Consider the following 27,768-nt stretch of genomic DNA (forward strand, 5'->3'; position numbering starts at 1 on the left):
TACAGCAGTTGCTCTGTATTGGTACTGCTCTGGCTACAAATAATAAAATTATGAGCTAAACAAAATCCCTAATTGAATCAGCAGTTTTAAGATGCAATGAAAACACAGCGAACTTCTTTAGTTATCTAGCTCCATAAATGGTCCGCATTTTAATTGCTGCAATCTGAAACCTTAGACTCACCACACTCTCAGCCTCATCCGATGAACTGCTATCTTCCGAGGCGTCATCACTGCTCTCTGCATCTGCCTGCTGCATCTCTGTAGATGAAGTCCGGATCCGAACTTTCAATCCTGATCTGCTTCCCGAGCCACTGGGCAGCGATGAGTGTGTGGAAGATCCTGAGGTTGAAGGCTCCGAGGAACACGTGGACGCGTTTGTAGCTGCGCTGTCTCGTCGTGTCGCTTTGCCATTACTGCCTGTCTTGTCAGCAGCTTCGTTGGAATGTTCCCGGTGTCGCTTGTGGTGTTTGTGCCGGTGATGACAGCGATGGTGCTTGTGATGCCGGTGATGCTTGTGCTCTCGCCGGCGTTTCTTTGATGCACTTTCTCCATCAGCCACATCAAAAACTTCGCCATTGTCAGAGTCAGACTCATCGCTTGAAGCTGCTCCTTGTGCTTCTACATGAAAAATGCAATGACTGCTTTATGATGACTGCCACAATGACTGCTGCACTTTAGACATCGTGAAACTTTAGACAGTGCTGTAGGCAATTCATGAACAGTTGAACTTTGGTATAACAAACGTTGATGTAGAAAAATTTGAATTTTTTTTTTTTTTTTCGTCTTCCTGTGTTGTGCACATAAAAGGCCAGCTTACTCAAGTGAACATTTCAATTGTCATAAAGTGGGAACTTGGTGCGGTTGGTACATGTTACATAAAAAACGAGTAACAGCACAAAACACAGTCTCCTTTGTTGTATCCTGTGTCTTGCACTGTATTTAACGTGACAACGTTAAGGGCTCAGTGTCGCAGGAAATCCGGCGTTGACGTCTCGCGTCTGGCATCGGACATCGCATTGACAAAAAGAATTTCGAACAAAATTCCAAACCACACATATCGAACTACTCTTCTACCACCAAAGTTGCTCATACCTTGTCTTCCATTCTTTACCAAGTTATTCCTTGGAATTTTGAGAACAGCAGTCCACAAACAAATGTAATGGAAAAAAGAAACACCGACAGCGCATATCTTTTATGTTGGCTCTTCTCAGACAGAAATATTAAAAGTGCGAAACAATAACAGGAAATCAACCGACGCAAGAGGCTGCATTTCAACCAGAAAACTTGCCTTCGTGCATAGCGTTCACCACCAGCGTTTCCCGATAAACATTAAGGTTACATAAGCTGCAGTTGCCGGGAAGCATGAAAAGCAGTCAGGGGTATTTGAATACTATCGCATTCCACTCTTAAAGGCAAAGCTTAAGCATCCTCCAAATTTTAGTTTTCTGTGCAAGATTTAAATTAGTTATGATTGAGCACTCAAGAAAAACATATGCATGCCATCACACATGGGGCCACTGTGCTGTTTGGGTTTCAGAGAGCTGTGAAAGCAGTTCTTAGAACATTTACTAGAGTGGTCTGACACCACCAACACGAAGAATTTGTAAACTGCACATTTGGATACACGCCACCACTTACTCTTGGTCTTGGATTTCTTTCTCTTTCGCACTCTGCGTGAATGCTGCTGATCTGATGCGCTGGCCTCCTGTCCATTCTCTGTATTGCGGCTGCGCTTTTTGCTCAAGACAAGAGATGGATGTGGGTCTCCAGCTGAAAGGGCAGAGATACCAATGACTGCCAATGAACAAAATTTGCTCAACTTTAGCATGCCAGCTTGGCCTTACAGGTCAACACAGTTGCATGGTAATGTGAAACCACACTTTATGAAACAACCTGCGATCATTGGTGGCTTGACTAAGTCATGGCTTTTGGTGCGTCCAATAACACCTGTATCTTAGTTAGCACAGAAGGTGTCTTAAACCTCATACTAAATCTTGTTACAAAGAAAAGTGAAGGGTCTGATGGAATCCCGAATTTGTTTCTCGTTCGGTAATATGGACTTCACGATCATCATCATCAGCCTGGTTATGCCCACTGCAGGGCAAAGGCCTCTCCCATACTTCTTTTGTGTTCATATAGGAGGTTGTGGCCAAGTACTGCACCAGGGTGGCCAATCCTGCTCTGGTGAGGGAGTGCGTTACCGGTTCTGGTCACCGGGATCAGGCCACACTCCAGGCCTGTTTATGCAATTTTATCAACACGAGGATTTTTTTTTTTTTATAATCCGGTGGAAAATTGCGCGCGGCACCAGGATTCGAACCACGGACCTCTTGCACGTGAGGCGGGTGTTCTACGTCTACGCCACCACTGCAGCTCTTTCACGATACCTTACTCTTATCTTCAATAAATCGCTAACTTCCGGCATAGTACCTTCATCATGGAAGATGGCTAAGGTGCTTCTGTTACATCAGTCAGGTAGTAAGCAGCATCTTTCTAACCACTGGCCAATATCTTTAACACCATATTCATGCAAAATACTAGAGCATATAATATACAAACACATTATGGAATTTTTTGAATCAAATAACTTTCTCTCTAATGTACAGCATGGATTCAGACGCGGTTTTAGCACCATAACACAACTTGTCGAGTTCACGCATGACATAGCTTCTAACCTGGATAAGGGATTTCAAATTGACGCTATATTCATATATTTTTCCAAAGCTTTTGATACCGTACTTCACTCAAAACTACTGTCCAAACTAAATGCCTTTCTTAACAACCCTCAATTAGTGAACTGGATAGAGAGTTTTTTGTCTCACCGCACTCAATTCGTAAGCTTTAACTCAATCAATTCCTCGGTGGTGGATGTGTCATCAGGCGTCCTTCAAGGCTCGGTCCTCGGTCCTCTACTTTTCTTACTATATATTAATGATTTGCCACGCGAGATATCATCTAAAATCCGAATGTATGCAGACGACTGCGTATTGTATGACATCATTTCATCTCCCTCTGAGCATGTTCGCCTTGTGAATCATTCGTCAGATTTTCTAAATGGTGTGAAACATGGCAAATGAATATTAACTTCCGTACGACTGTCGTTATGTTCTTCTATAATAAAGCTAACCTGTTCCTTTTCAGCTACGAATTTAATAATAATTTAATTCAACGCATTTCTGAATATAAATATCTTGGTTCTCACGTTCACCACTAACCTGTCCTGGTCAAAGCACATTGATTCCATTACGATTAAAGCTCTACAAAAACTCGGTTATTTACGTTGTACTCTGTCTAATTCTCTGCGCGACACTAAATTACTGTTATATAAAACTATTGTTCGCCGTATACTTGAGTACGGTAGTATCGTTTGGAATCCCTACAAACAATACGAAATAGACAGAGTTGAGGCCATCCAAAGGAAAGCCATCAGATTTGTCTACCGACGTTATAACCACCAGTTCTCACCATCGTCAGTCATGTCATTCAACCTAACATCTCTCGCCGAACAGCGACACGTTAATTCTTTAAAATTTTTTCATGGCATTATTCACTCATGTTGTCGCCTTTCCAGTAATGAATATATCACCTTTGCAAAAATCTCTTCTAGTAGGAGACATCACGCGCATAACATTACAATATTTTTTGCACGCACTAATACTTTTAAGTATAGCTTTTTCCCTAAAACAATTGAAACATGGAATTCGCTACCAGGAACCAACCATTCTCTCCCATTAAATGAATTCTTGTCTGTGCTCCCTCAACATTGCGCCTAAACTTTCTTTGTTGCCTATTGTATTTCTTTCTTGTATTATAGTGTATTATCCACTCCTGCTATAGCCCCACCATGGGCTGCAGTATGTGTAAATAAATAAACAAATAATGAAACCTATGGAAATCCATTACAGTTTGAATTATTTTACGTTTGTTATGTAAGCTGTTTGAAATAATGCATTTTTCACCACAGAGAAACATGGGCACCTGTCAGGGCTTCAGAAGTGGGTCAAATTAATGGGAGCTAATTACCTCAACAGATTGTTGTTCCCACAGTTTACTAACCATTTTTGAGACAAGTGATAGAAACAGATGCCCAATAGCCGATACAATACATTATTGATGATAAAGTTGGGCCCCCAAGCTAAAATATCAATACTTCTTTCATACATGTGTCTACTTTAGCTGTGTATGGATACACATACGCACACACAGAAAAGAATGCCTCACCAATAGGGTGAAAGTCCTGTGGCAGCAACCTAACATCTTCTAAGGGAATCTTTCCAGAATCACCGTCATCAAATTCCACATAGACAAGCGAATTGCTTGGGGAAGGGTTTGGACTGGTGGCTGTGAGACAAAAAAAAAGAAAGGGAGGCAAATGTTAAAAGACCATGATTTCTTACAAATCATACACAGTAGAGCACATAAATACCAGTTACTTGTGATTAAAGATACCAATTTGCACCAACATTGGCTACAGTAACCTGTGCAAATGATCCCAGTTATATAGCTGCCCCAGGGCATTGCAAAACAAGCTAAAAAGGCACTGTAATAGTTTCTAAGTTGCAAAACACCTTGGGCATGAACAAACATCATTTCAGAAATCTCCTGCATGAATTTTTTCAAAATGATTTTGCCTCAGTGGAGTTGTGAAAGATAAAAAAAATCTTTCACCGCTGCACATGTACATAACTCCATGTGGATGAGACCTCCTGCGTAGACTCTTCCATGCCAAAAAGGTTGTGCTAAGAGGTACCCACATACTTGCGGAACTGACCCTAGCTGTAACCTGTCTACGGGCTCTGGACAATTCGCCAGCCTTTGGCATAACTTCTTTCTTCGTTCACAAAGTTGCTCTCACAGACATAAACCACACTTCTTCAGGTGTTCTCCCATATTGCGCTCATCAAGGTGCGGCTTGACAAGCCCTGTCCCTTTGTCTGTGTTTTTCACACTCTTAGTTTTAGCAATGCAGTACCAACAAGCCCAAGCACCTGCTCTTGTGAACCTACCTCAACATTCATGGTAGCCATGCAACACAACATATGAAATGTCTTGCTAGGAAGTACACTACCCTTAAATTATCGAACTACCCTACTTTTCCAAACAAAGGTGGCTCTCTGATGTTCCTGATACGCTCGTTCAAGACAGAAAGTGGCAGAGCAGGTGCAGTCAGGGCAGCAGCTCTCCTTTAGGAGGCCGCATATCATAACGATCGCAAATACAGACAGGAACAGCGGAAGAGAACACAAAAACGACACGGGCGGCAAATATGATACGCAGTAAACACCAACTAGGCCAAACAGAAGTCCTTTACGAGGCCATTTGTTTGCTATATGTCTCTGCCTACAGTCCAGAACAGTGACTATAAGTAGAAGTGAAACAGACAAATCACAATTCAACAGAGACAGTTACAATGCACAGCATGCAACGCATTCAAAGCCATACAAGATAGGCAACCGAGTAGGTTTCCAGTATAGCACATGGCAAACAGCTGTAAATGACTGTGACAGGGCAGTGATTCTAATGCTGGCACATATTCATAGTGTCGCAACATTTAAGTTTACAACAATATTTTTCCTTTGCGAATATTTTCAGCATGACCATCTACATTTAACTTGAGTAGCTGTTATGATCACCTATTTAAACTGCAGGAGGACGGTAAAGCAGACAAGTTGGAGGTGATCCACTGTAAGCAGCACATATATAGACAAGGACAACAATAAGGAAGAACACACAGAACAAGCGCTGTCTGTCAACTGAAGTTTATTCAAGAAAATGTGCTAATATATACTAGCACATGTGCTTACAGGCCACAAGACCGATCAAGTATGCGCGCGCTACGCTAGGGCTAACTGGGTAGCAGTCCACCAAGCGTGAGACAGAAACTGCGAGAGCAGAAGTCCCTTGTAACTGACTCGCTGCGGGCCTGCGAGCATCTGCCGCAGCGATTAAGCGCTCAGCAGAAGAGAGCTCGGCTGGAGAGAGCGTCCGGGTGCTGCCACTTGGGAGGCTAATCAGGGCACGTCCCAGTAACATGTGCTCATGCAGTGACTTGATGCCCGGAGGGAGAAGTACCATTTGCACAGGAAATAAGCTCCAGCGCGCTAGCCATGTCCGCCACCTTACTACTGAAGCAGTGGTTCTCGGAGATCGAGCTAAGCAGCATGAGCGAGCTGGGGGATGAAGCGCAGGAAAGCACCTTGATCCCCAATAATGTGCGTGATCAAACATGTAATTGAAGCAAAAATATAATAGCTTTCTTCCCATCGACAGTGGGCATTACGTACTAGAGCATGCTGTGTTGCTCAGTCAGCTAGGTGTTTCCGGCTAAACATGATCACTTGCAATAAAAAGTTAGACATGGCATTAAGCACAGGGTATTGCTTGGTCCTATTTATAAATGCAGCACCTGTGTCCTCTCATCTGATTAAATCTGAAAACGTTTCCTTGCAACATACTTCATAGAATAGTGACATCATCTGCCGTGGCAATTTGAACTAGATGAAAAGTCCACTTTTTTTTTTAACCTGCCGTCGATAAAAACTACACATGTGTCTTGTCATGGCAGTATACATAGATATATTTTTGGTTCCCAAGGTTATCGTAATGCACTTCATATTGTTACGGCGCAACGAAGAGTGGCGCCAGTCAGAAGACAATTTGACATGTGTAGGTAGAATCGGTCTTGACAGCCATCTTGTTTATGCATAGTTGTCCAGTTCAAGGTGACGACGACTGTGGAGCTACGTTGTTGTTTCTCGTGGGTATCTCACACCGCTCACAAATTTATCATGCAGCAGAAGTCACATATAACGATGTATTCACAATATTTACAAGAGAGACAACGATGCATAAACAAGGTGGCTGTCGACGCCGATTCCACCTACACACATCAAATCGTCGTCTTCTGACTGGCGCTGCTCTTGGTTGTGCCGTAACAATACGATAATGCATTACTGCGTGTTCTCATAAGAACCACGAGTTTGCCAACAATCTGCTTAGTTGTTTCTAATGCTCCCTTTGTGCTTTTGATGAAGCATGCTTTATAATGTGCAGTATGAGTATTGACAGAAACTTTACATTGTTTTGAATACAAGGTTTGAAGATTGTTTGACGTTAATAGTAAGAAGGATGTACATTATTTGCAAACTATTCAAAAAATATTTTATATTCAATTCGATTCACTTCTGGCACTATTTGATTTGCAGTTGATTTGCTTATGGAACTATTAGATTCATATTTGAGTCACCCTCAAAAACTGCTATTCGCATGCCCCTACTCAATAGACTTTCAGTTGGTAGACATTGCTTGTTCTGTGTGTTCTTCCTTAGTTGTCCTTATCTGTTTGTGTGCTGCTTACAATGTATGATTAAACTTCTCCAATGCCCTGTACATACTATGACTCAGTTCTAAGCCTCGTTTGCCCAATACATGCTTTGTAGGCAAACCCTGGCAATCAACCTGCGAGCACACACTATGCAAATATGGAAGTGCAGCAAACGAACAAATCAATCCTTGAGAGAAGAACACATGGCCCACCTTTGGCGACCAGACCAGGGTAGAGGCAACGATACTGCTGGCTCCAGTAGGCACAGACACGGCGCCCCTCGGGCAGTTCCTTCAGGGAGCGTGGCTTGACTTCACGCACCTTTCAGGTGAGAGCAACATGGGCTGGTAAGCTATGGACTGCATGCTCAAAATAAAGGTCTCGCATCTTCTCACAACATGCTCGTAACACCAGAGAGGATGTCATTCTTGGCTTACCCTAACATTTCATTAGCACACGACTGTAGCACCATAAAGCTAGCAACTATCTAGCAACTATAGCAGCAACTATCCTACAAAGCACTTGGATGAATTTTTTAGCAGCAACTGTGCCCTAAAATGTGCTGAGTGCATCAATGACAAAGGACGTTTCAGCTGGGAGGCCATCTGTGGCATCCCTGCTGTACACATCATGACAGTTCACCATAGGTAAAGTGCTGCTCGTCTCACATGAGCAGGCAGTGACAAATGAATATAACCAAAACTGGCTACGAATTACTTACCAGGAGGAACTTCATTCCATCTACACTTACAAATTTTCAGTAGAAATCAGTACTGGAACGCATTATGCAGAAAATTTCAATCAGGCACAATGACAACACTAAGATTAAAGCACTAGTTTACAATGTTAGCAGTTATTTCCCAGGAAACTACTTATACAGTAAAAATATTTATAGACCTGAAGGGAAAATTTATCCCACATATATGGCATTATGTGAGTGCTACTGTTCTACAATTACTGTAATTCTAGGATAGATGTTTGTACCATGTGTTACGTGACAGCTTATCAATGAATGTACACCTCATGGTACAAGTGTGTTTTGGAGCATGTAGGTCTCGCACATCCCTAGCTGTTTCTAAAATGGTACAATCAATTTAAGGGCTGTGAATGCAAGGTAAAAAAGTATTTGCACAAACAAAATTACGACTCCTTTGTTGACATGTTTCACATTATTTTCATGATACAATATCCTTACGATCATTCGAAACATTCTTGTTCAGTACTTTTATGTAAAAAGAAAAAAGACAAGCATTTTTGTCTGCAATGAGCATCAAATATGTTTCATTCTGCTGTAGTTCAGCAACCATGACACAGATCTGGTTATCACCCATTAAGAAAATGTAAAATAGAAGACAAAAAAATGACCGTGAAATCATGACATTTAAAGGGACCCTGAAATGATTTTGATGATTTTCTACAAACGTACTGAGTCGTTAGAGTAGGTGCTTCTGATCATTGATTGACGCATCTAAGTGCTCCAAGTAAAGCGTGTAATTTATTATAAGGTTTTAAAAATGTACATCGCTGCCGACCGCAGCACAGTGCTTGGCTGAATTTTCAGCTGCCCCTACCCACTCGATGTCATTCACCCAATTGACGTCAGTAGGGCGAGCTATCCGATTGGCTGCCCAGGGCACGTCATCGATAATTTTTCCAACTTTATGGGGAACAAATGTTGTTCGTAATAGTTGGAATGAGAGTTAATTTGTTTCTATAGAAAGAAAGTAACAGAAAGAGAATACACAAGAACAATTTCTCAGCACACTTAAGCACTTCCGGCACACAAGTGTTGTCTGCATGTGTTACAATGTGCTCCATTTTGACGAGAGCTCCGCGGTCAGAGTTGGTCTCAGTCTTTTCGCGAGCCCCATGATTCACCTTTGTTGTGTTGTGGGCTGCAAACGTAGCGACTGGCAATATGTCAAGTTGTGACATCGTGTCCCTCTGCAAGGCAGCAGACGAGCGAAGTGGCTCCAGTGCATCAGACTGTTGCTATCCGATCGGCGCCAGGATTTGCACACTTGTGGCCGTCACTTTACACCGGAGGCTTATTACCACAATAGCGTTTCACGAGTCCAGTATTCGGGTAAACGCTAACGTAAGGGGTCAGGGCCTGGCCGTTTGACCGTGCCATTTCACTGGATGAGCAGAAGTGCAAATGTGAAATGGTCTGCACGGTGCAGTCACCTGGTGGCACCGTGCTCAACCAAACACAGTAGCAGTAATGAAGTGCATTCTTCTTTGCTGCTGGTGTAAATATTTTGCAGGATCACAATCGATAACACATTGTTTTTGTTAATGTTTAAAATGTTTTACACTTGGTCAGAGTAATATTAGCTCTTTGTTTGGCTGGTTAAGCTCTGCGCCATTAAGTGGCTGGACTGTGTAGACCTATCAGGCCACTCACATACGTCTACGCTAAAGTTCCTTCATCAGTTTGAGTTTATGCCTCCACCGTTCCGTCAAAATGCCCAACTCGCCTGTGGTTACCGAAATACCAGACATGTTCGGTGCTACAACAGAATGCTCGCAACACACACTGCTTCAATAGATCTCACGTGGAGTCAACTGCCAAGCAGCTGGCGGAGAGATTGGAGAGGCTTCGCGCGCTCATTCCTAGAGAATCGGAAGCAGATGACACGACGTGCCATCATGACGCAAAGCCAGTGAAGGCGGAGCTTAGCCCCAATCACTCAGCGAACGAGTTGAGGAGAAAATGCATTGCTATGGAGGAGGGTGACTTGTAATCGTCCGTAACTCTCTTAAATGAGACGCTTTACACAAATTGTGGTGCAAATTATTAACTTCAGCTGTACCCTACGCGTCTACAAAATTTGATTGAACCATTTCAGGGGTCCTTTAAGAGACTGCCACATAAATAACAGCAGGTTAAATTATTTCAGCTCATTCTTCAGCTATTAAAACGCGCACATCAACTCTGTTAAAAGTACAGTGTAAATTGCTGCATGGAATTCCTCAAGCTTTTGTTCAGGGAAAACATGGGGAAAGCGGGAGATACAAATTAAAGACGAGCAAAATGAGAACGAGGTGAACGAGAACAAAGTGAAAGCAGAAGCCAACATTTCGACAAGTGGACTTGCCTTTTTCAAGGCCTTGAAAAAGACAAGTCCAATTGTCGAAATGTTGGCCCCTGCTTTCACCTTGTTCTCATTTTGCTCATCAAGTTTTTGTTCAGTAATACAGTCGCCGACTGATTTTCCGGACTCCAAAAATTCGCACATGCTCGATCATTCTGTCTGCTTCGCGGTACTGCCATTCTTCCCATAGACCATAATGTATAACAACTGTTAAAAGTTCGGACACCTTGCAACCTCTCGTCTGATTTTTCGGACACTCCTCGAGCCAACTCGATAGAGAGCACCATGCACCGACTCTGACCGGTGCATGGTTCGACTTGCTGAACGCCATTTTTATTTTGAACGGAACCTCCTTGCTGTCCCACGAAGTGGCACTACTGCGAATCCCTGCTCATCATCATCATCGTTTCTGCCTGGTTCGATAGAGTGGCTCTACAACAGTTCCGGTTTCAGCTTAGTAAGCCATGTCAAGACAATCCAGCAACCAATTTGTTTCTTCGCGCGTTCGCGCACAACGCAGCGAGTACGCCATATTTTTCGTTTGTGCAACTGGTGCCGGCATGGTGGTGTTTGCTTTCTGTGCTGTGTCGAGGTTTTGGTGATCCAACGTGGCATACGGAAACATCGCGTCAAGTGTTTAATGGCGCCGGCAGTGGCCGCGCAGACTGCGCTGGGTAATGCTAGCAAGTGGGTGCCGGGAGGCCTAAGATTTGTCGCCTTCCGATGTCCTCCTTACTGACGCGGAAAATGTTCTGGCGAGACCTGCGCAGTCGTTGCATTGCGATTCCGGACACCGTCTCATTTGGCAGTTTCACAGGTGCTGGCACTGCTGTACTGACATGCGCAGAACTCGACAACGGCGAGATCATTCGTCCGGTTTCTGCTGCACCGCCAGACGAATGACGCACCATGTGCTACGCTGCCGTTGCATGCGGAGTGTGTACAAGCAGTGACTGTGCTTTCAGCCACCTATAGTGACCGTACGACCCTCTCCGAGATTCAGGCTTATCTAATTGCGCGAAAACGGAACAGCGTCCAACGGCGCATTCGCAATTTCTTCAAGCCTACTGCCGACCCCGAATAAGTTCGTGGAAATAAAGGATTTCATTTCCTTTTCTTAATCTGCTTTTTCGGACACCTGTTTATTCGGACATTTCCACAGTCCCCTTGAGGTCCAAATACAGTCAACAACTGAATTTACGGACGCCCAAATTTTCGGACATGCCTGATATTTCGGACGTCTTTGCAGCACCGCCACGAGCCCCATAGAATCAATGTATAAGGACATCTGAAGTTTCGGACGCTCGAACCCCCCGCCGTCCAATTTTCCGGACTTTTTGACGGACGGAAGGTCTTTTGGCTCCTCGCGCAGCGCCCTTGAGAAGGAAATCCACTTGCAGCCGAAGCATATCACCACTTTGAACCACAACTAGCCGAATCTAGTCGTCACACACCGATTTGGTCTGGCCACGCTGGCTATGTTCATCGCCGCACTTCCGCCTCCGGCAGAGTTTCCGGAGCGGCGCCATTTTGTTTGTTTGTTTGCGCAGGCCACATTTTGGCTAGCGTGGTGTGTGGTTGTCTGTTGTGTCAAGTGTGCTCTGCGACGCTAGGCCTAGGTGCTTCGACGCTCGTCAGCGAACTCCACTGTTCGCAACTTGAGGATTTCGCTTGCCTTCGATGGCGCCCACTCCGTCTTCGTCGTCCTCGCCGATGGCATCGAAGCGCGGAAAGCAGTACTGTCGGACGACGTGATCAACGACCTCCGCTCTGCTGGGGTTTCGATACCCACGGAAATAACTTTTGAACAGTTTGTTGACGCTGACAACGAGCTCGACTTCCGCGCAGAACTGACTGACGAGGAAATAGTCCGTCGGGTTGTGGGGGATTCAGAAGACTCCGATGTTGAAAATGAGGAGCCAATGCCTGCGCCACCTACAAGCGCCGAGTTGACGCGAGCACTGATGACTCTTTCATCGGTGTACAGTGCTGACATGACCCTTGCTCAGATCGAGGCGAATATGATCGCATGCAACCAGAACGCCGTCAAAACAACAATCAACAAGTTCTTCAAGCCACTGCAGCAATAACACCGGCTGCCCGACGATGCACATGTATATAATAAACCGGCAGTCGGCTGCATACAGAGTTTTTGAACGCCTCTTTTTATATAGCCACTTCACTGATGCTGTGGCAGGGTTTCGGAAGCCTGTTACTTCGCCCTTTACCTCTAGATCTGAGAAAAAAATAAAAAGGGTGCGTTTTTTTGCATGCATTCATTTTTTCGGACTGCCTGAATTTTCGGACGTTTTTACGTTCCCTAGAGGGTCCGAAAAATCGGTCGTTGACTGTAAACGGTCGGCGACTGTATTTCATTTATGTGAACAGCACAAAGAGCATTTACAACAATTACATGCCACCAGTATCATAGCTTGCTTCAAAATATGTGGGTAAGTGGAAGAAAGCTCTTTAGTTTCATTTAGGTGGAGTCTAGCGTTATGTTGCTGCGTGGGTCATATCGTGAGGCACCATTGCTACAAGGCGTATCGGCAACAACCTCTTATTGCCGTCACGAAACAAACACAGAACAGGGGAACTTGATAACAACTGGAATATATACACTCTTGGGGCTGGAAGAGGGCGCTCTTCAACGCCAGGGTTGACTGACGAAGATACGTCATCCGCTGAACACAGCGGCCAGAATCGGTACACATCTAGTGTATGAGCCAAACATTTAAAAGTGTTCTATTGAATTGAATTCTGGGGTTCTACGTGCCAAAACCAGGACTTGATTATGAGGCATGCCGTAGTGGGGCACTCCGGATTAATTCTGACCACCGGGGGACCTTTAATGTGCCCCAAATGCATGGTGCACGAGCATTTTTGCATTTCGCCCGCATCGAAATGTGGCCGTCACGGCCGGCATTTAATCCCACGACCTTGTGCTTAGCAGCGCAACATCATAGCCGCTAAGTCACCGCAGTGGGTCGAAGTGCTCTAAAGCACCTCGCAGAACATTTGCGGAGAGCTGCTGAAAAATGGGAGCTCACCGCTTCCTTGAGGATCTCTTCCCGTGAAAATATGTGTGGTCTGTTGCCTCTTTCACCGTCAAGTGTGATGCCATAGCTGCGACAAGGGGGGGGGGGGGAATAATAATAATAAAAATGTTTAAAAAGAAACAATGTTGGGGCAAAAAAGTATTTTTTAAATTCATGCGATGACTTAATCGTGCATTAAGGCTGATGAACAGACTTGTAGGTAGAACCGAAAGTCCCAATCTATGAATGAAAAGCAATAGCTCTGTGGGGCACATCTTATATTGTCTTGTCTTTTATTTTGTGATAAATCTGATGTAGCTATAGTTAGATGATTGCATGTAGACAGTGACTAAATGGCTGGGCATTCCTTCGCTCAAATGCATCTGTATCTGGAAAGGGGAGATTAGATTTCATTCTATCTTTTGAAAGCTGGCGCAAGCACAAGTACCTAATCTGGCAACTTTATGAAAAATGAAAGAAATATCTTTATCAACCAGCACCTGTGTTGAATTATTTTACTCTCCCATTAACAATGCACTCTGATGACAAAAAAGGGTAAGCACAAGAAATTTGAACAGGTTGTTATGGCCTGCACCGTTAAGCTCCTGAGCACTTACACATCTGGTGCCTGAATTTCGTTGATGTAGCCTGTATAGAACAGGCCATCCTCTAGCATTACAACACGGGTGAGGTCATGAAGATCCTCTGGCAGGAGGTAGCACTGCTGCGGTTGATCTGCATCAACAAGGGCAAAACAAAGTCCTTTTTCAGCAAGCACTGGTTCCGAACGATAGCTGACGTCCATTTTAATGAGCAATAATGCGCATACTCTTAACTTAATTCAATGAAAGCGACATTATTTCGCCTGCAACATTAGGATTACCTAAAACACCTGCAAAACCATTGCTATCTGTGTAAAATTTCAACTCCAAATTCAGGGACCAGCCTACAGTTGCCCAAAGTCAATTGTCTACTAATACTATTGCCAAAGATAAGCCCTGCATGCTCAGACAACAGTTTGTGTGCTCTGCTTGCCAGAGACAAACTCGTATTAGCAGTTCAGGAAGTCACCAATTTGGGAACTAATTGTTATTTCATTCCCTTTGTGTTTCAGTGATTTCATTTACAAATTATGTACGTGTCAACTGAAAACCTCTTTTTCAAAACATGTTTCCTAATTTGATGTTCAGGGTGAATATGATTGATAAATTGTACATTAAATAAATTTTTTAAATGTGTATATTGTATCCATTAATTTGGCAGAATATTATTGGGATAATTTCAGAGTATGGGCAGGTTAATGCTGTTTGTGAGATTGAAAGACGGCACATATCACCATACCATGTTTCTTAGCATCATGTACCATCACGTGACAGACCGGTCAAAACTATCAACCCATAATGTTACCAAAGAAACCGAGCCAGATGATCCCTTATGTCAGAGCTCGAGCCCTTGTCTCATACTTATCAAAGAATTAAATAAAAACCAAACATTATCATCAAAAGAGATAGCTAGCAAGAGCTGCTTTGCATGCAGCGATCAGAATCTGATTTTGGTCCCGTGGTATAGCACTCTCAATGTCTTTGCAGGCTACAAAATGGTGACAAAGAATTTGAAATCACACTACATTACAGCCCACTGTAAGCGTACGGAAAATAAAAGTGAACATGCTAAAACAGACACGAGGTACTGTAAATATCGGCTGCTACAAAATATTTAATACTTTCCTGTTGCTAAAGCATTATCATCCCTGGCCAGTCCAAACAAAACACACACACACATTAGAAATCCGATTCCAGAGAGACAGTGCAGTGGTTTAGCAAATTCAAATTGTACTGCACTTCATTAAAGGCAAGAGAAGCCAAATGAACAATGTGTTTATAACTAGAGGACAAGAATTAAACATGAGTTGCATTCACAGCAAAAGTACAAAAAGGAAGATGCCCTTTTAAAATCAGAAAACATAAAATGATAGAAAGAGAAAACTGTGCCATGTGTAGCACTGTGGTGTGGTGAACATGTATTTGTGTACATTGGCATTTAAAAGCCCAATGCAAGTACATCAGTGAGCCTCTTCGATTATCAGTCCCTGACAGTTCCGGACTGCTTGGGACTCCTGTCTCGCATCCTGTTTTCTCGAACAGCTTCGGAATCTCAGCCCACCTGTCCGAGAGCTGCCAGAATAGTGTTCGTTTTTCATTGACTGGAAGTTACAGACTGTCCGCGGACTCACAGAGCTGTCAGTAGATTTTTGCTCGCACAAGCACAAGCAGCTAGCGGACGACAGCTGTCTTAAAAAGATGTGCGAGGCGTTTGACGCCATGTTGTGAAAGATGCTGTGTGTGTCTGCATACCTTGCGCATTCGAGACGGCACATATTGCGCGCTCAGCTATTGCTTCTGTTACAGCAGTGCTTTGTGTGCCATCATGTGACTTTTTCACAAGCAGTATAATTGCTGCAGCTTTAGTCTTTGAGTTTCTTAAGAGAGAAGCACAGTAATTAAGTGCACATGCTTGCTTTTCTTGACGTGTTTCACCAAGTCTGTCATGTTCGTTGATATATGCATAGCAAACAGGTAGATTTGACTTTTCAGGTGAGTGAAACTGGTGTGCGAGGAAGCATATCATATTGAATATGGCTATTTCACACCGGTAGCTGGGGTTATATACAATCGGAGCTTTGCCAATTGCTGTTGACATATATGTTGATCCCTTCTGTTGCCAAGTTCAAGCGGTTGCTTTTTGATGTTTAGGGTTAGTAGAAGGTGTACATGCGCTCTATCCTAGACACGTGTCGGGCCTTTAGTAGACAGTCTCACGAGCTTTGAGGGCATCAGCAGATTCTTTCTGCATGAACGGCGACGTGGCACGACTGCGATTTTGCTTATGTCTCTGTAGAAATTCTGCTTAAATTTTGCAGGCAATCAGCTAGCTTAAATACAGCGGTTAAGGGGCATAAAGATTGAGAGCGCATCGTAAACTGCGCTTTGCGAACACATTCTATGCACTCGGGCTGCTATTCCACTACGCAAGCTTTAAGGTTGTGTCGGTGATGTGGCCTCTGAAACTGCAACATTTCAGAGGCCATGCTAATGAATTCGTTGAGTAGGGAGCTATCTGCGAGTAGCTAAGAGAAGATAACGATGGCCAGGAGAGTGACTTCGGGTCATGGTGCTCTCGAATGAAACCTTGGACAGTCCCTAACAGCTGGATCATGTGATTGACACACTCTTCTGCCAGGGCTAGTCAGACCGGAAGCTGCAGACAGTTTGTGGACAGTCTGGGATTACATAATTGAAGAGGCCCACTAAAACAGTCATTGTACTGTCACTTTCCTTGTTTTTTCTTTCTTTTCTTTTTATTTGCAGTACAAGGTTGATTTGAATTCAGACATGGCAGAGGCTTCAAATGCTTATCTGTACAATTCCAAGAATTCGTCTTTGAAAGCTTTGAAAGTCTCAATTGAAAAGAAAAAAGAAAAAAGATGTATGTTGACCAAGCAACAAAAAAAAGAAAAAGAAAGGTGAGCTCACCCAAACCACTTCGCACAGCTGCCGAGAGCCGGCTCAAGGGCACATTTTCAGTCGAGTCACTCCCTTGGTCGTCCGAGTCGGTGTCATTGGGTGTTGGCCCAACTGCTCGAGAGCACTTGCGGAGCACAGACACCAATTTCCGCCTGGCCACTCGGCGCTAGAAAAACACCAGATGCTTGGGTCATCCTAGGCATGCAAACAGCGTCCGATATGTACACATCTAGTTATGCACAAGGGCACCATGTAAGACTTCTCTTTTGCCATCGCAAGATATCTAAGGTAAAACTGAAGGTGTCACATGTCACACTACATTCAGGACTTTCAATGCCAAGCAGCTCACAAACAGAATGCTGCAATCTTGAATGGTATGCTTATTTATCACCAAGAAACACACCTAATATGTTATGTTGAAGTTGGCGCATTGTGGTGTCATCTCCCTTCTGTCCTTGTTCGCTGGCGCTAAATATACTTTCTAAATCAGTTTACCAACATGCCCAACAAATGGCAATGCTTAATATGATAGCTTGGACCAGGGTCTTTCACTACATTCCATCTGGTCATGAAGCTTCCGTATGATGCTTTAGGAGAGCTTCATATTCCGTCCGCAGTGGACGCACTGCAGCGATGGCGCAAGTAGAAGGTGGGCTGGAATATCTAACTGAAATAACAAAAGTATTCACTAATAACTTACCTAACTATAATAGCTAAGAAGATATACTAATCAACTTACTAACTAATCAATCAATAACTACCTAACACACTGAACTAGCTAACCAAATAAATATAACTGACTTATCCAACTTACTAACTAGACAAAGTGTAAGTAGAGACAACCAAACGAAACAGTTTGTGAAAGGAAGGCTACTAGGGGGAGGGGGAAGGAGGGTGACATCAATCATAAAACGGTTTTGTGTATAATTGAAACACAAACGCATCGCACATTAAATTATTTTGCCAAGAGTTACCATTGCATGTTCACTCTACAAACATGCTGAAATAAATGTGGGAGAGGCGCGTTTTCTCACGAGATTTGCATGATCGCGAAAAGCCTGGCCATCTGGCGTGGCAGATTGTTCACCTTCTACTTATGCCAGCGCCACTAGGGCCCCCTTCTGCCCCTATATGAAACTTTCGGGGAAGTCTCATGATTAGATTAAAAGTACTGATGACCCTGCTTGGACTCATTTCACAATCCAACAACCTGCAAATTTTTTACGCCTTGCTTACTTTCACTGTGTAAAGGTTTCTTTAGTACACACAGCCACAGTGGAGATTTGTAACAGTAACCGCACTTGTGTGTTATCTGCTTTACATACATAGGAGACATGCAGCTCTATACTACATTTTATATATATCAGGCAAGACTGCGGAAGCTATGCTAGAGCAGTGATGGAAGTGTCACTTCACGGGTGTGGCAGTGCAGTCGTATTTGAGCTGCGATGCTTTCTACGAAATAACTACTTCATATTTTACATATACAACATGTGGACTCAAGTTTACACCAAATAATGTAAATATTTGTGCACCGTTGTGCTTCCAGTATGTTGAGTACTGGGTCTTACGTCGGGATAGCAAGTGATGCGCTGTGGTCACTGGTTACAGAAACATATCACACTCTGATCACTTGGTGGTAAATAGGTTCAGATTGCTGACGCCACACCTTTCATGTAATAAATATGTCATGTTCTGCCATACAAAAGTATGAGGCTTAATGTTACATGGAATTGCATTCCTACCTACATCTTGCGTTCATATGTGATGCACTATTTTCTTTTCATGTATGTGAGCAGTGAGAGAAGAATGTCCAGCCTTCATAGTGTTGGCTGCTATGCATGAAATGGAGTATAATGTTGTCTGGAAAGTACTTCGATGCTCGAAAAACAGGCACATGTAGATGTGTGCTGCCTGTATTTAACTCTTCTTTAACTTTGATATGCAAATACAATAAATCTGATTGCTGGTCTTTCTATATGTAGAACACAGCTTCTCCGACAAGCAGCACCGTCTAATGCATAATCTGACAGCTAATCTTCCAGTTTTGGCTGCATTTGTCCATTTCTAGCCGTCTGGGTAGTCATTAGTGAGACTGTTAACGCACCTGTAAACTGTCACCCTTTACGAAATACGAGGTTACTGGGGACAGGAATGGCAGTAGCAATATTTACCTCTTGTGGAGTTTTGTCCAACAACAATGCATTAGGCACATGTTTGTGTTATGTGGGTGTTTTTACCAAGGAAAATTAATATTAATTGTATATTGAAAATTGTGCTGTTGCTGACACTTTACAATTTCTTCTAAGCGGATGTGACTTCACTAGTACTCAGCTAAAATTTTTCAACTGGAACATGTGCCCTAATATGAATAATTAACCCTTTCGCTGTCACGGACGTACCGGTACGTCATCGCGCTTCCCCTCCCACAGGGTCACTGACGTACCGGTACGTTCTCTATCGTGCGTTCAAAATTTCGCGCCACAGCGCAAAGCTGGCGCTCCTGGATTGGCCACGCCATCTGTTGACTCTTTCTACAAGTTCGTACATTTGCCCCGACCTGTGTTAGTCAATGTATTGAAGAGTACGGTGCGACTGCCACTCCCCACTTTCTCTTTGCTGAGTGGCGCGGTGGCTCCGCGTCGCTGGATCATGCGTCGCGCACGTGTGGCTATGGGTTCAAGGGTTGTTCTGCAATCTCCGCTGGTTTGAAGGTTTTTATTTTTCTTCTGTTGGTGTGCCTGCTACGGCGCGTCAAGTTCAGGCGCACGTGCCGTTGCCTCTCCAAAAAGGGTGACTCGATTGCTGCTTTCGTTCTCTCGCCGCACCCTCGCTTCCGACTTGCAGCAGTAAACGTAAAGCTCTTCGAACTTTGTTTTAGCCTTTTTCCATCTCCCTCTGTCTTCTTGATCACGCAACGTCCCATTTCTCTCCGTTGTGCGGGCGACTGAAAGCGCATCCTCCCTGCGCGCGGTTACTTTCGGATGGCTCGGCGCGCGGGACCTTCGTCTGCTCATTGAAGCGGTGGCTCAATTCCGATTCAGAATACGAGCCGAGCTCGGATTCGGACTCGGACAGAGTCGCATGCGAGGAAGAGGGTTCCGCATCGTCAGATTCGGATGTTGAACGAATTTTATAGTCAAGCTGATGATGATGATGATGCTTACTAACAACGGCTGCAGAACACTGAAATGTGCATATTGCATTGACTATGTTATTTGTATACCAATCATAATCAAAAATAAATTGCTATGTTCATTCCCTGTTATGCTCGTTCCCTGAAACCAAGCCGACACTGGGGGTGCGTCACGGCCAGAAAGGTCCGACAGCGAAAGGGTTAAAGAAGTAATCTTTCATAGTACTAATCTTTCTTTAGACATTGCCCTTAGCATGCGTCTTTTGTCAGATACATTTGCACTTTGTTAATGATGATTTACTTTAAACACAGCACACATACAGCAGCAAACTTGGAACAATAAAGATTGACAAGCAACATGTTTTTTTTTTTTAGATCGCAGTGACTTTTTCAATGACTCTGTTGCCGATTTCGCCCACTTTAGGAACTTATCTATATAAACTAGCTTTAAGCAAGTACCACCCTGTGGCATCCTTCCATCATGTGAAGTCTTCCAGCGGAACATCCAGAGCTTACATGTTTTGCAAAACTCGACACCTCAACCGAGTTCTTTTACACTGCAAGTCATTCTTACATACATTTTCTTTTACGTATTGTTCGGTTAGATATTTTCCTATGTTTTGTAAAAGACAAACATGAGTAGATGGCTATTCCACCATTTTATTCTACTTCCAAGCTTCTTCTTCTATTATTTTATCCCAGTTGCATGTTTGTCTTTGGCAGTGCGGTAATTCTTCTCTTCTTGGTAGTGGACACTTCACACATTTAACTGTGCCTGCGCATTTGTTAGCTCAGTATCTAAATGTTCAAGACATTTATTATCTGTGATACATTGTACTAGTTTCATCTGTTGCTATGCTTAAACTTTTATTCACATTCTTGCTGAAGCTTTTTCTTTTTATTTCTTAGTAAAGCAATGAAGGGGGCTAGTTGGTGAACGTTCATGATTATATTGCGCTCAGTTTGCTAACCTGCAAAAGACCCCAGTATTCGGGCTGGAGTATCTAAAGATAAGATAATAAATAAAAAAATTAATGATAAAATCATAAAACGAGCCCAAATTCATAAACTTTATCAAAAATTCAAGAGATATGGCTGGTATGCACATGGTATAGAGTAGATTCTAGAAATAGTTCGATATATAGATAATTGGAAATATGAAATTTGCCTATCTGAAGCTTGTGTGAAACCTCCACACATCGCGGACAGTCTCTCGAGGTCATGAAAACCAAAAATTTATCGATTTACTTCTCCAAGGCTATGTCAACTGCACAAAAGTTTACTTATATTTTCCACAACAGTGCATCGTCCGCATTTATCATTCAGGATAAGGTAGAGATGGACGCAGTGTAAAAGCAAACCAGCCTGTATGAATATGCACTGTGCCGCCATCAGTGCACTTGTACTGCAAGTCACGCATTAATGTGCTCAGCCGCGTGTCCTACACTTTGCCATTTAAACGTCCGATTGTCATATATCAGCAACGTGTCAACCAGGCAGGATGTTGTGCCAGGTTTTGGTTCCCATATCGGCTTCCCGTTGGAAGCAATCCTCACTTCTTGTTCACCCTAAGTACGACAATCTCTCCTTGCATGCCACTGGACGCTCTGACCCCTCATGGTCCCTCTGTTCTCCGCCCTTCCCCTCCAGCCGCATTGCGGTGCATGTGGACACTACACAGCCACTGTTAAGATTTGAAAGCGGCTTTCAGCTTGCAGAACATCCGCCATCCAAGTCTATACCCATTCATGTGCAACCTTGTGAGCATGAATGGAACACGTTCAGCACAGAATGAGGGCCCGTGAATCGCATGACAATGACCCTTGCATGCTGCTACCTCGATGATCTTTCTCCAGAGTGCAGATGGGACATGCGGTGTTGTTAAATCTAAACTCTAATATATAAATATCCGTCTATGTGGGAGCTGCGGCCATATTCGTTCTGGCCACTCGGAGAACCCTAAAATTTTGTTTGCAGAAAGCCCTTGTCTATAAGAAGACAAATGTGGCAGCATAGACATCTTCAGTTCTGTATCCCATGCCAAAGCCACTCACTCAAAAAAGATTGAGTGTCATCCAGGCTTTCTTGCGCAAAGCATATTGGAGTGGGAGGCCTTTTGCATTCTTAAAGCAGCGCAGTGATCTGTTCATGCCAGTATCAAACGGTGGCAGTTTTCATGAGCCATCCACATGCAGAGCGAGCCACACTGAGACATACACCCTGCTCATTTTTAGTCCATGGCATGTGTACTGCCTTTCAGATTCAATGTCTTGTTTGACAGCATCTGCAAAAACGGTGCTGTTTCAAGTTTGTCGGCAATAAATATTTTTGACAGTGTGAGAAGTGATCACTTTCCCATTAGGAGAAGCGCACAAGCAGGGGTGTGGCGTGGCTTAGCGTTCAGTACGTAGAATGTGGTAGTGAATGGGAGTTCGATACGGGGGTAATACAACACTACGCTTTTTGGATTTCCAAGGGGATTTTTTAACTGTTTAATACAGACAATAATTTGATATGTCCGAGTTTGATATATCAGGGATCAATTTTATTTCATGCACCTGCTGTGCCACAGCACGTGCATGTGATGGCTCAGTTGCTCAGTAGTTGAATCCCAAACAAACACACACACACACACGCTCAAGAGGAAGAAAGAGTGATGATAGTGAATGCATGCTAACCACAGTGGGAGTAGAGGAGGAAGAAGCATTGGGATTGGGGTCAGTTCTCGGTGGTTCAGAGCATTCCGAGGGGGAAGAGGGAGCAGCTGCGCCAGTTGGGGCCTTGGCAGAAGGTTTGGAAGCCGTGGGTGTAGTGGCATTCGCCTGGAAAGAAGTCACACCTCAGCTGAGTCTATGCAGCTTGCTGAGTCCAGACGTACGACAGTGCGCAAAGTCCACAAAAAAAAGAAAAATTTTTTCTTTTGTTGAAATTGTTTAATGCTACACCCTAGTTCTCCTCAATGACCAACTCTCACAAAAATTGTTTACGCCAATGCCAGATGATGTACCACAACACCTTCCATTTTCTCATTGACAGTTGTTGTGCCGTAAAGCATGAGATCCTTCCAGCGCATGTACTTCTCCAGCATCTTGCTGGCACCAACAGTTACAGAGCCAAATTTTGAATGGAAGGCATGCAGGTTTCAAACCCTTTAAGTCTTTCTAGATATTTTTTAATGCTTTAAAGGCAAACTGTACCAAAAAACACTTTGGCTAAGTTGTTTATAGATGCCTACTGCCATACACTATCGCAGCAACCTTGGCAAGGATGCAGGGCTGCTACTGTGTAATTTTCTCATTAGCAGCCTCTAAATTGATCTAAGCAGATGACACGTACAGCTGGTGTATAGTGGATATGACATGAATCGCAGTATGTCGCCTCTGAAATTTTTCAGCGTGTCCTGGGCAGCTGTGGCCGCTGCCTAATCTCAGATGTCCTGTCAGGGAGATGCACTGGTTCTCAATGCTTCTGAATCATGCGTCACTTACAGCAGACCATAACGGTGGCTTTCTTTCTTTTTCCTTCTCCCTTTTCTCCTGTCCCCTCAGTTTCGGTACGAAAAGCATCTTTTTTTGCTAACTCCTTGTGATGCATCTACTCATGTTTAAAACATAAAATTTTGCATTGAAGCAGCTCTGTACCTATACTATCTGAAGCTAAGCTCTTTATGTAGTACAACATTTTGTTGTAGTTGGCATAGAAATTTAACCTTCTTAACTTAATTGGCCACATTTATTTATAGTATGTGTATCTATGTTGGGGTTTGCCACTGCCATGATGACACAATGATGACGTGATGATGGCAATTTTGTAACGCATATATTATGGCTTACAACACTGAAGTGAGCCATGAGTGCACAACTTACCTTTCACTCCGAAAAATAACAGAAGGAGAAAATTCTTGTTGGCACCAGTGGCAGTTGGTAATCAGAAGATGTGAAACAAGGAAATAAGCATGGAAAATGGTGCAGGGAGGACTATGGAAGGGTAGTGTCAGATGGTACGCAATGAATGTTGTCTGATGCCACATGGAAAAGTGGCCAAATGTTAAATCTATGTAATCTAACACTGGTCAAACATACAAGCAAAGCTAGGAAAGTTTCAAAATATGCTCTTGTTCTTGTATACCACTGTGTATTGTACTGTGTGAGGGAAGGCACAGTGTGAAACAAGCTGGTGTCATGGCTAGAGCCTATGTTCGTGCCGTGCGTCAAGTAAGCGCAACTCGAAGTGTGAACTAGCAGAAAAACCACAAGAAAGGAAAGCAAACATAAGATTTGCAGGAAAAGGCAGAAAGAGTGCCTAATTTTCCATGTCTGTTTACCTTAAGCATGCAACCCAAAAGAAAGTAAAATGCCAGGTTATTCAAAATGCAGTAACAAAAAAATAGCCCTACATGACTGTAAATGCATCTTTCTGACAACACTGTGTGAAACAAACGCATTCTCCGTTGTCATGGTAATCGTGTCGATAGGACTGCACACCGATGGTTGTCTTTTCAGCCACCACATGATGTTAGCATGCAATTCCCAAAGCGTTTGTTAGCCCATCTGGCCGTAAAAGAAAACATCTTTTACTTGACGTTTCTTGCAGCATCAGCAAAAGCAACACCACACCGCACAGCAGGCAATGTGACGCTGCACTTGAGCAAATTACACTGACACAAACACAAAGTTGGCACAAGCAAGCCTTCGAGAATGACCCATTTTTAAAAGTAACTGGATGCAAGGAGTCACCCAACATGCTATGAGGAAGCAAAAAAGGACAAATGTTTTCATCCACCTGAAAACATCTACAAAGGCAGGAAATTAAAACAAAATTCTCATATCATCTACTACGAAAAACCTGAGCCAAAAGCACAAGTGATAAATAGTAGGCACAGGTATGTTGGTCAAGTACAGCGTGGTGCCAATGGCCAATTGACATAGTGAATGCTTGTAATATGGTCGAAGCAGTTTTTAATGAGTCAGCCCACTCGAACTTTGGTGCGTGTTAAGACATAATGGGAAAATTTGAAGCCTCAGGTATGGCAGGTCATGTGATCATCTACTGTAGAATTATGTGTGTCAGAGGACCACTTGCACATGTGCTGGAGCCTGCATGGCCACATGAAGAGTAATGTATCATCCATTGCACCATGTAACACGATGTAATGTCCTAGGAGGCCACATACGCATGCAAGGCAGCTGTGTTTGCACATATGGGACCATGTAGACATGCATATCACGACGGTGAACTGAGTCTTCGGACTACTTAATGCTGTAACTCAATTTGCCACTTGTCGCACCCTCGCTTTCTAGATAATGTGCACCAACTGCAGTACGTATGTGCCAGTGTTCTCCCCACATCAACAAAATATTGGCTTTCCTGCAAAGGTCAGTCTTCTAATGCTTGAGATATCACTACACATTCAAGTACAGAAACAGAAAAATATATCTCACATTATATTTGGAGCAGCATTCTGAATATGTAACACAAGCAGGTTTCTTAACCTGGCAACTTGATTTTTAATATCTTGCATTGTAGTTTTACAAATACTATTACAGTGATTAGACTTGCCCGTACCGTTACAGCACACATAACACAAGCTTTATACCAAGAAAGGTGCACCTATGCTCATGCTCTTAGCAGTTTGAGTGAACCACAAGACACATTCACTCAACCTTGGTCTAACAGAGTAGCCTCTTAGACCAATGTACTATATGAAGGGTAAAGACTTCGGAATGTTGACTGCTCATGTTTAAAATAACAACAGCACCAGAAAGAAGGTCAAATGCAGAAAAATAAACACAGCACTGACTTGCAACCACAAGTTGTTGGAAGTTTGTTGTGCTATTCTTATATTAAATTTTAAGTCAGCGCTGTGTGTCTTTCTTCATTTGCTGCTGTTTCTTGCACTGTTCTTATTTTAAACAAGCTACTCTCTTTGCAAGATGCCGTCAGTCAAACACTTGCAGGCTTGCTAAGTCCCCAACCAGAGCTAACTTTATGCCATGTAACTTAATAATAGTACAGGCTGTAGGGCTAACTTCATACCTGCAAAATCAAAAACTGTAACTTAGATTACAATGAAAGAAGGGTCCATTCAGTTCTCTTCTTTCATTGCCATCTAAGCAGAACATCTTTGTTATGCAAGTGTGAACCAGACAGTGAAGCTCGCATTACACTGCATTACCGTCAAACTTTGATAAAACAAGCACAGATAGAACAAATTATTGAATGTAATGCAGCCGGGGACCAGCGTGCTGGCTATATGACATTTTCAAGCCCGCCATGTAAATCCAATGTTCCATGACGGGCTGCTCGAAGCTATGAAAAGGGACCCTTGTGCGCCTACGAACAACGTTCGGAACAAGGGGCCACTGTAGCCACCGTGTATGGTGCTCCGCAAACACGGAAGCTGTGAACAATCGTCATCCGTACACTTGCTTTTATTGGTGAGGAGGTTTGTAGGCTTTATGAAGGTTGTGCGACTGCTGTGGATAAGTTTATTCGGTACGAAACCGTAACTTTAGTTGCCAATACCCGACAACACAGCTTTGATTAAGCCTAACGGGCTAGACAGTGTGGCCAATGTTGTGGCTGTGATGAAAATTTGCCGCCGGCAAATCTGATAACGGGTCGCAAACCATTGCAGCAAGCTTGTCGTTGGTATGTTCCTACGGGTGGCTCATCAATGATTGGTTGTGAGATCATGTGTACGGGTTAGATTAATGGTGGTGGAAGCGGCGTTCGGGTCCACAGGCCGTGAGCATGTGTTACAAGTTGGCCTCTGTACTTGCATATGAGCAGAAAGCTCTGAACTGCATAAATATGCATGCATGAACACTGAACACGCATATCCAATAAGATCAGCATGCCTTCCGGTGGCTAATCGGCCCGACCTTCACACATGCTTCCGCGCTTTCCAGCTCGACCGGTCCAGTCGACTTCATTGAACTTTGCACTGATAGAGATGACAGACGCCATTGCTGTTGCTTAAATGAGGCATAGCATTTCTTACTTTCTAGCGTATAGGTCTGAAGCATTCCTGGTAAGCTAAGGGGCCCATTCCACCATTTCTTTCTTCTCATTAGCTCTGGTACAAGCGATGTCCAAACCTGTAGAAAGGTCGAAGTGACCTAGGCGCTGTCAAGGTCGTCTGCTTTAATTAAGCGCAGCTCCGAACCATACTGTTCTGGAGGCCCATCTTGCCACTCTTAGTATTTACTCGGGAGCGAAATTTTCAGTATATATGCAAATGGCGGCCAGAAAACGGCCGCAATAAGATGGCCAGAAGCAGGCAGACACAACACCAAGCGGATGGGGGCATCTTCGCGTATACACGACTCAGGAGTTTTTTTCTTCTTTTTTCCTTTTTCTTCCTTTTTTTCACACACATTTTAAGTGCGTAGGTGATTAATCCACATTATGGAGGATAAACAGGGTGTCTACCAAGTTGACATTTCCAAATTCCTAGGTTTTCCCTCAGTGCCCTTGCGAAATTCCCTGAGTGATGCAGAACTATGTTTCATGTCATGACGGGCTGAAACCATATCGCTCGATGTTGTCACTCTCTAGTAAGCATATGACAAAATTTAAAAAAAGACGACTTAATCCAATTACACTACTAAAGAGTAGTGTTTATGTTATTCAAAAAAAAGAATAG

General features: G+C 43.4%; 1 protein-coding gene across 2 annotated transcripts in view; it reads right to left on the minus strand.

Annotated features, from left to right (window-relative positions):
• wge (BAH domain and coiled-coil containing protein winged eye) overlaps positions 1 to 27,768 on the minus strand; it is a 191,168-nt gene that overhangs the window by 15,090 nt on the left and 148,310 nt on the right. Inside the window, exons 20-27 of one of the 2 annotated variants that reach the window (XM_050173396.3) lie at positions 22,799 to 22,942; positions 16,994 to 17,150; positions 14,078 to 14,195; positions 13,473 to 13,548; positions 7,537 to 7,645; positions 4,222 to 4,341; positions 1,639 to 1,770; positions 182 to 618 (exon numbers count right to left, since the gene is read on the minus strand). In XM_050173396.3, the coding sequence (XP_050029353.2) occupies positions 182 to 618; positions 1,639 to 1,770; positions 4,222 to 4,341; positions 7,537 to 7,645; positions 13,473 to 13,548; positions 14,078 to 14,195; positions 16,994 to 17,150; positions 22,799 to 22,942 (1,293 nt within the window). The remainder of the gene's footprint in view (positions 1 to 181; positions 619 to 1,638; positions 1,771 to 4,221; positions 4,342 to 7,536; positions 7,646 to 13,472; positions 13,549 to 14,077; positions 14,196 to 16,993; positions 17,151 to 22,798; positions 22,943 to 27,768) is intronic. The other variant, XM_072290062.1, reaches the window with a different exon arrangement.

This window comes from Dermacentor andersoni, chromosome 8 (genome assembly GCF_023375885.2).
Source record: "Dermacentor andersoni chromosome 8, qqDerAnde1_hic_scaffold, whole genome shotgun sequence".
Classification (NCBI taxonomy): domain Eukaryota; kingdom Metazoa; phylum Arthropoda; class Arachnida; order Ixodida; family Ixodidae; genus Dermacentor; species Dermacentor andersoni.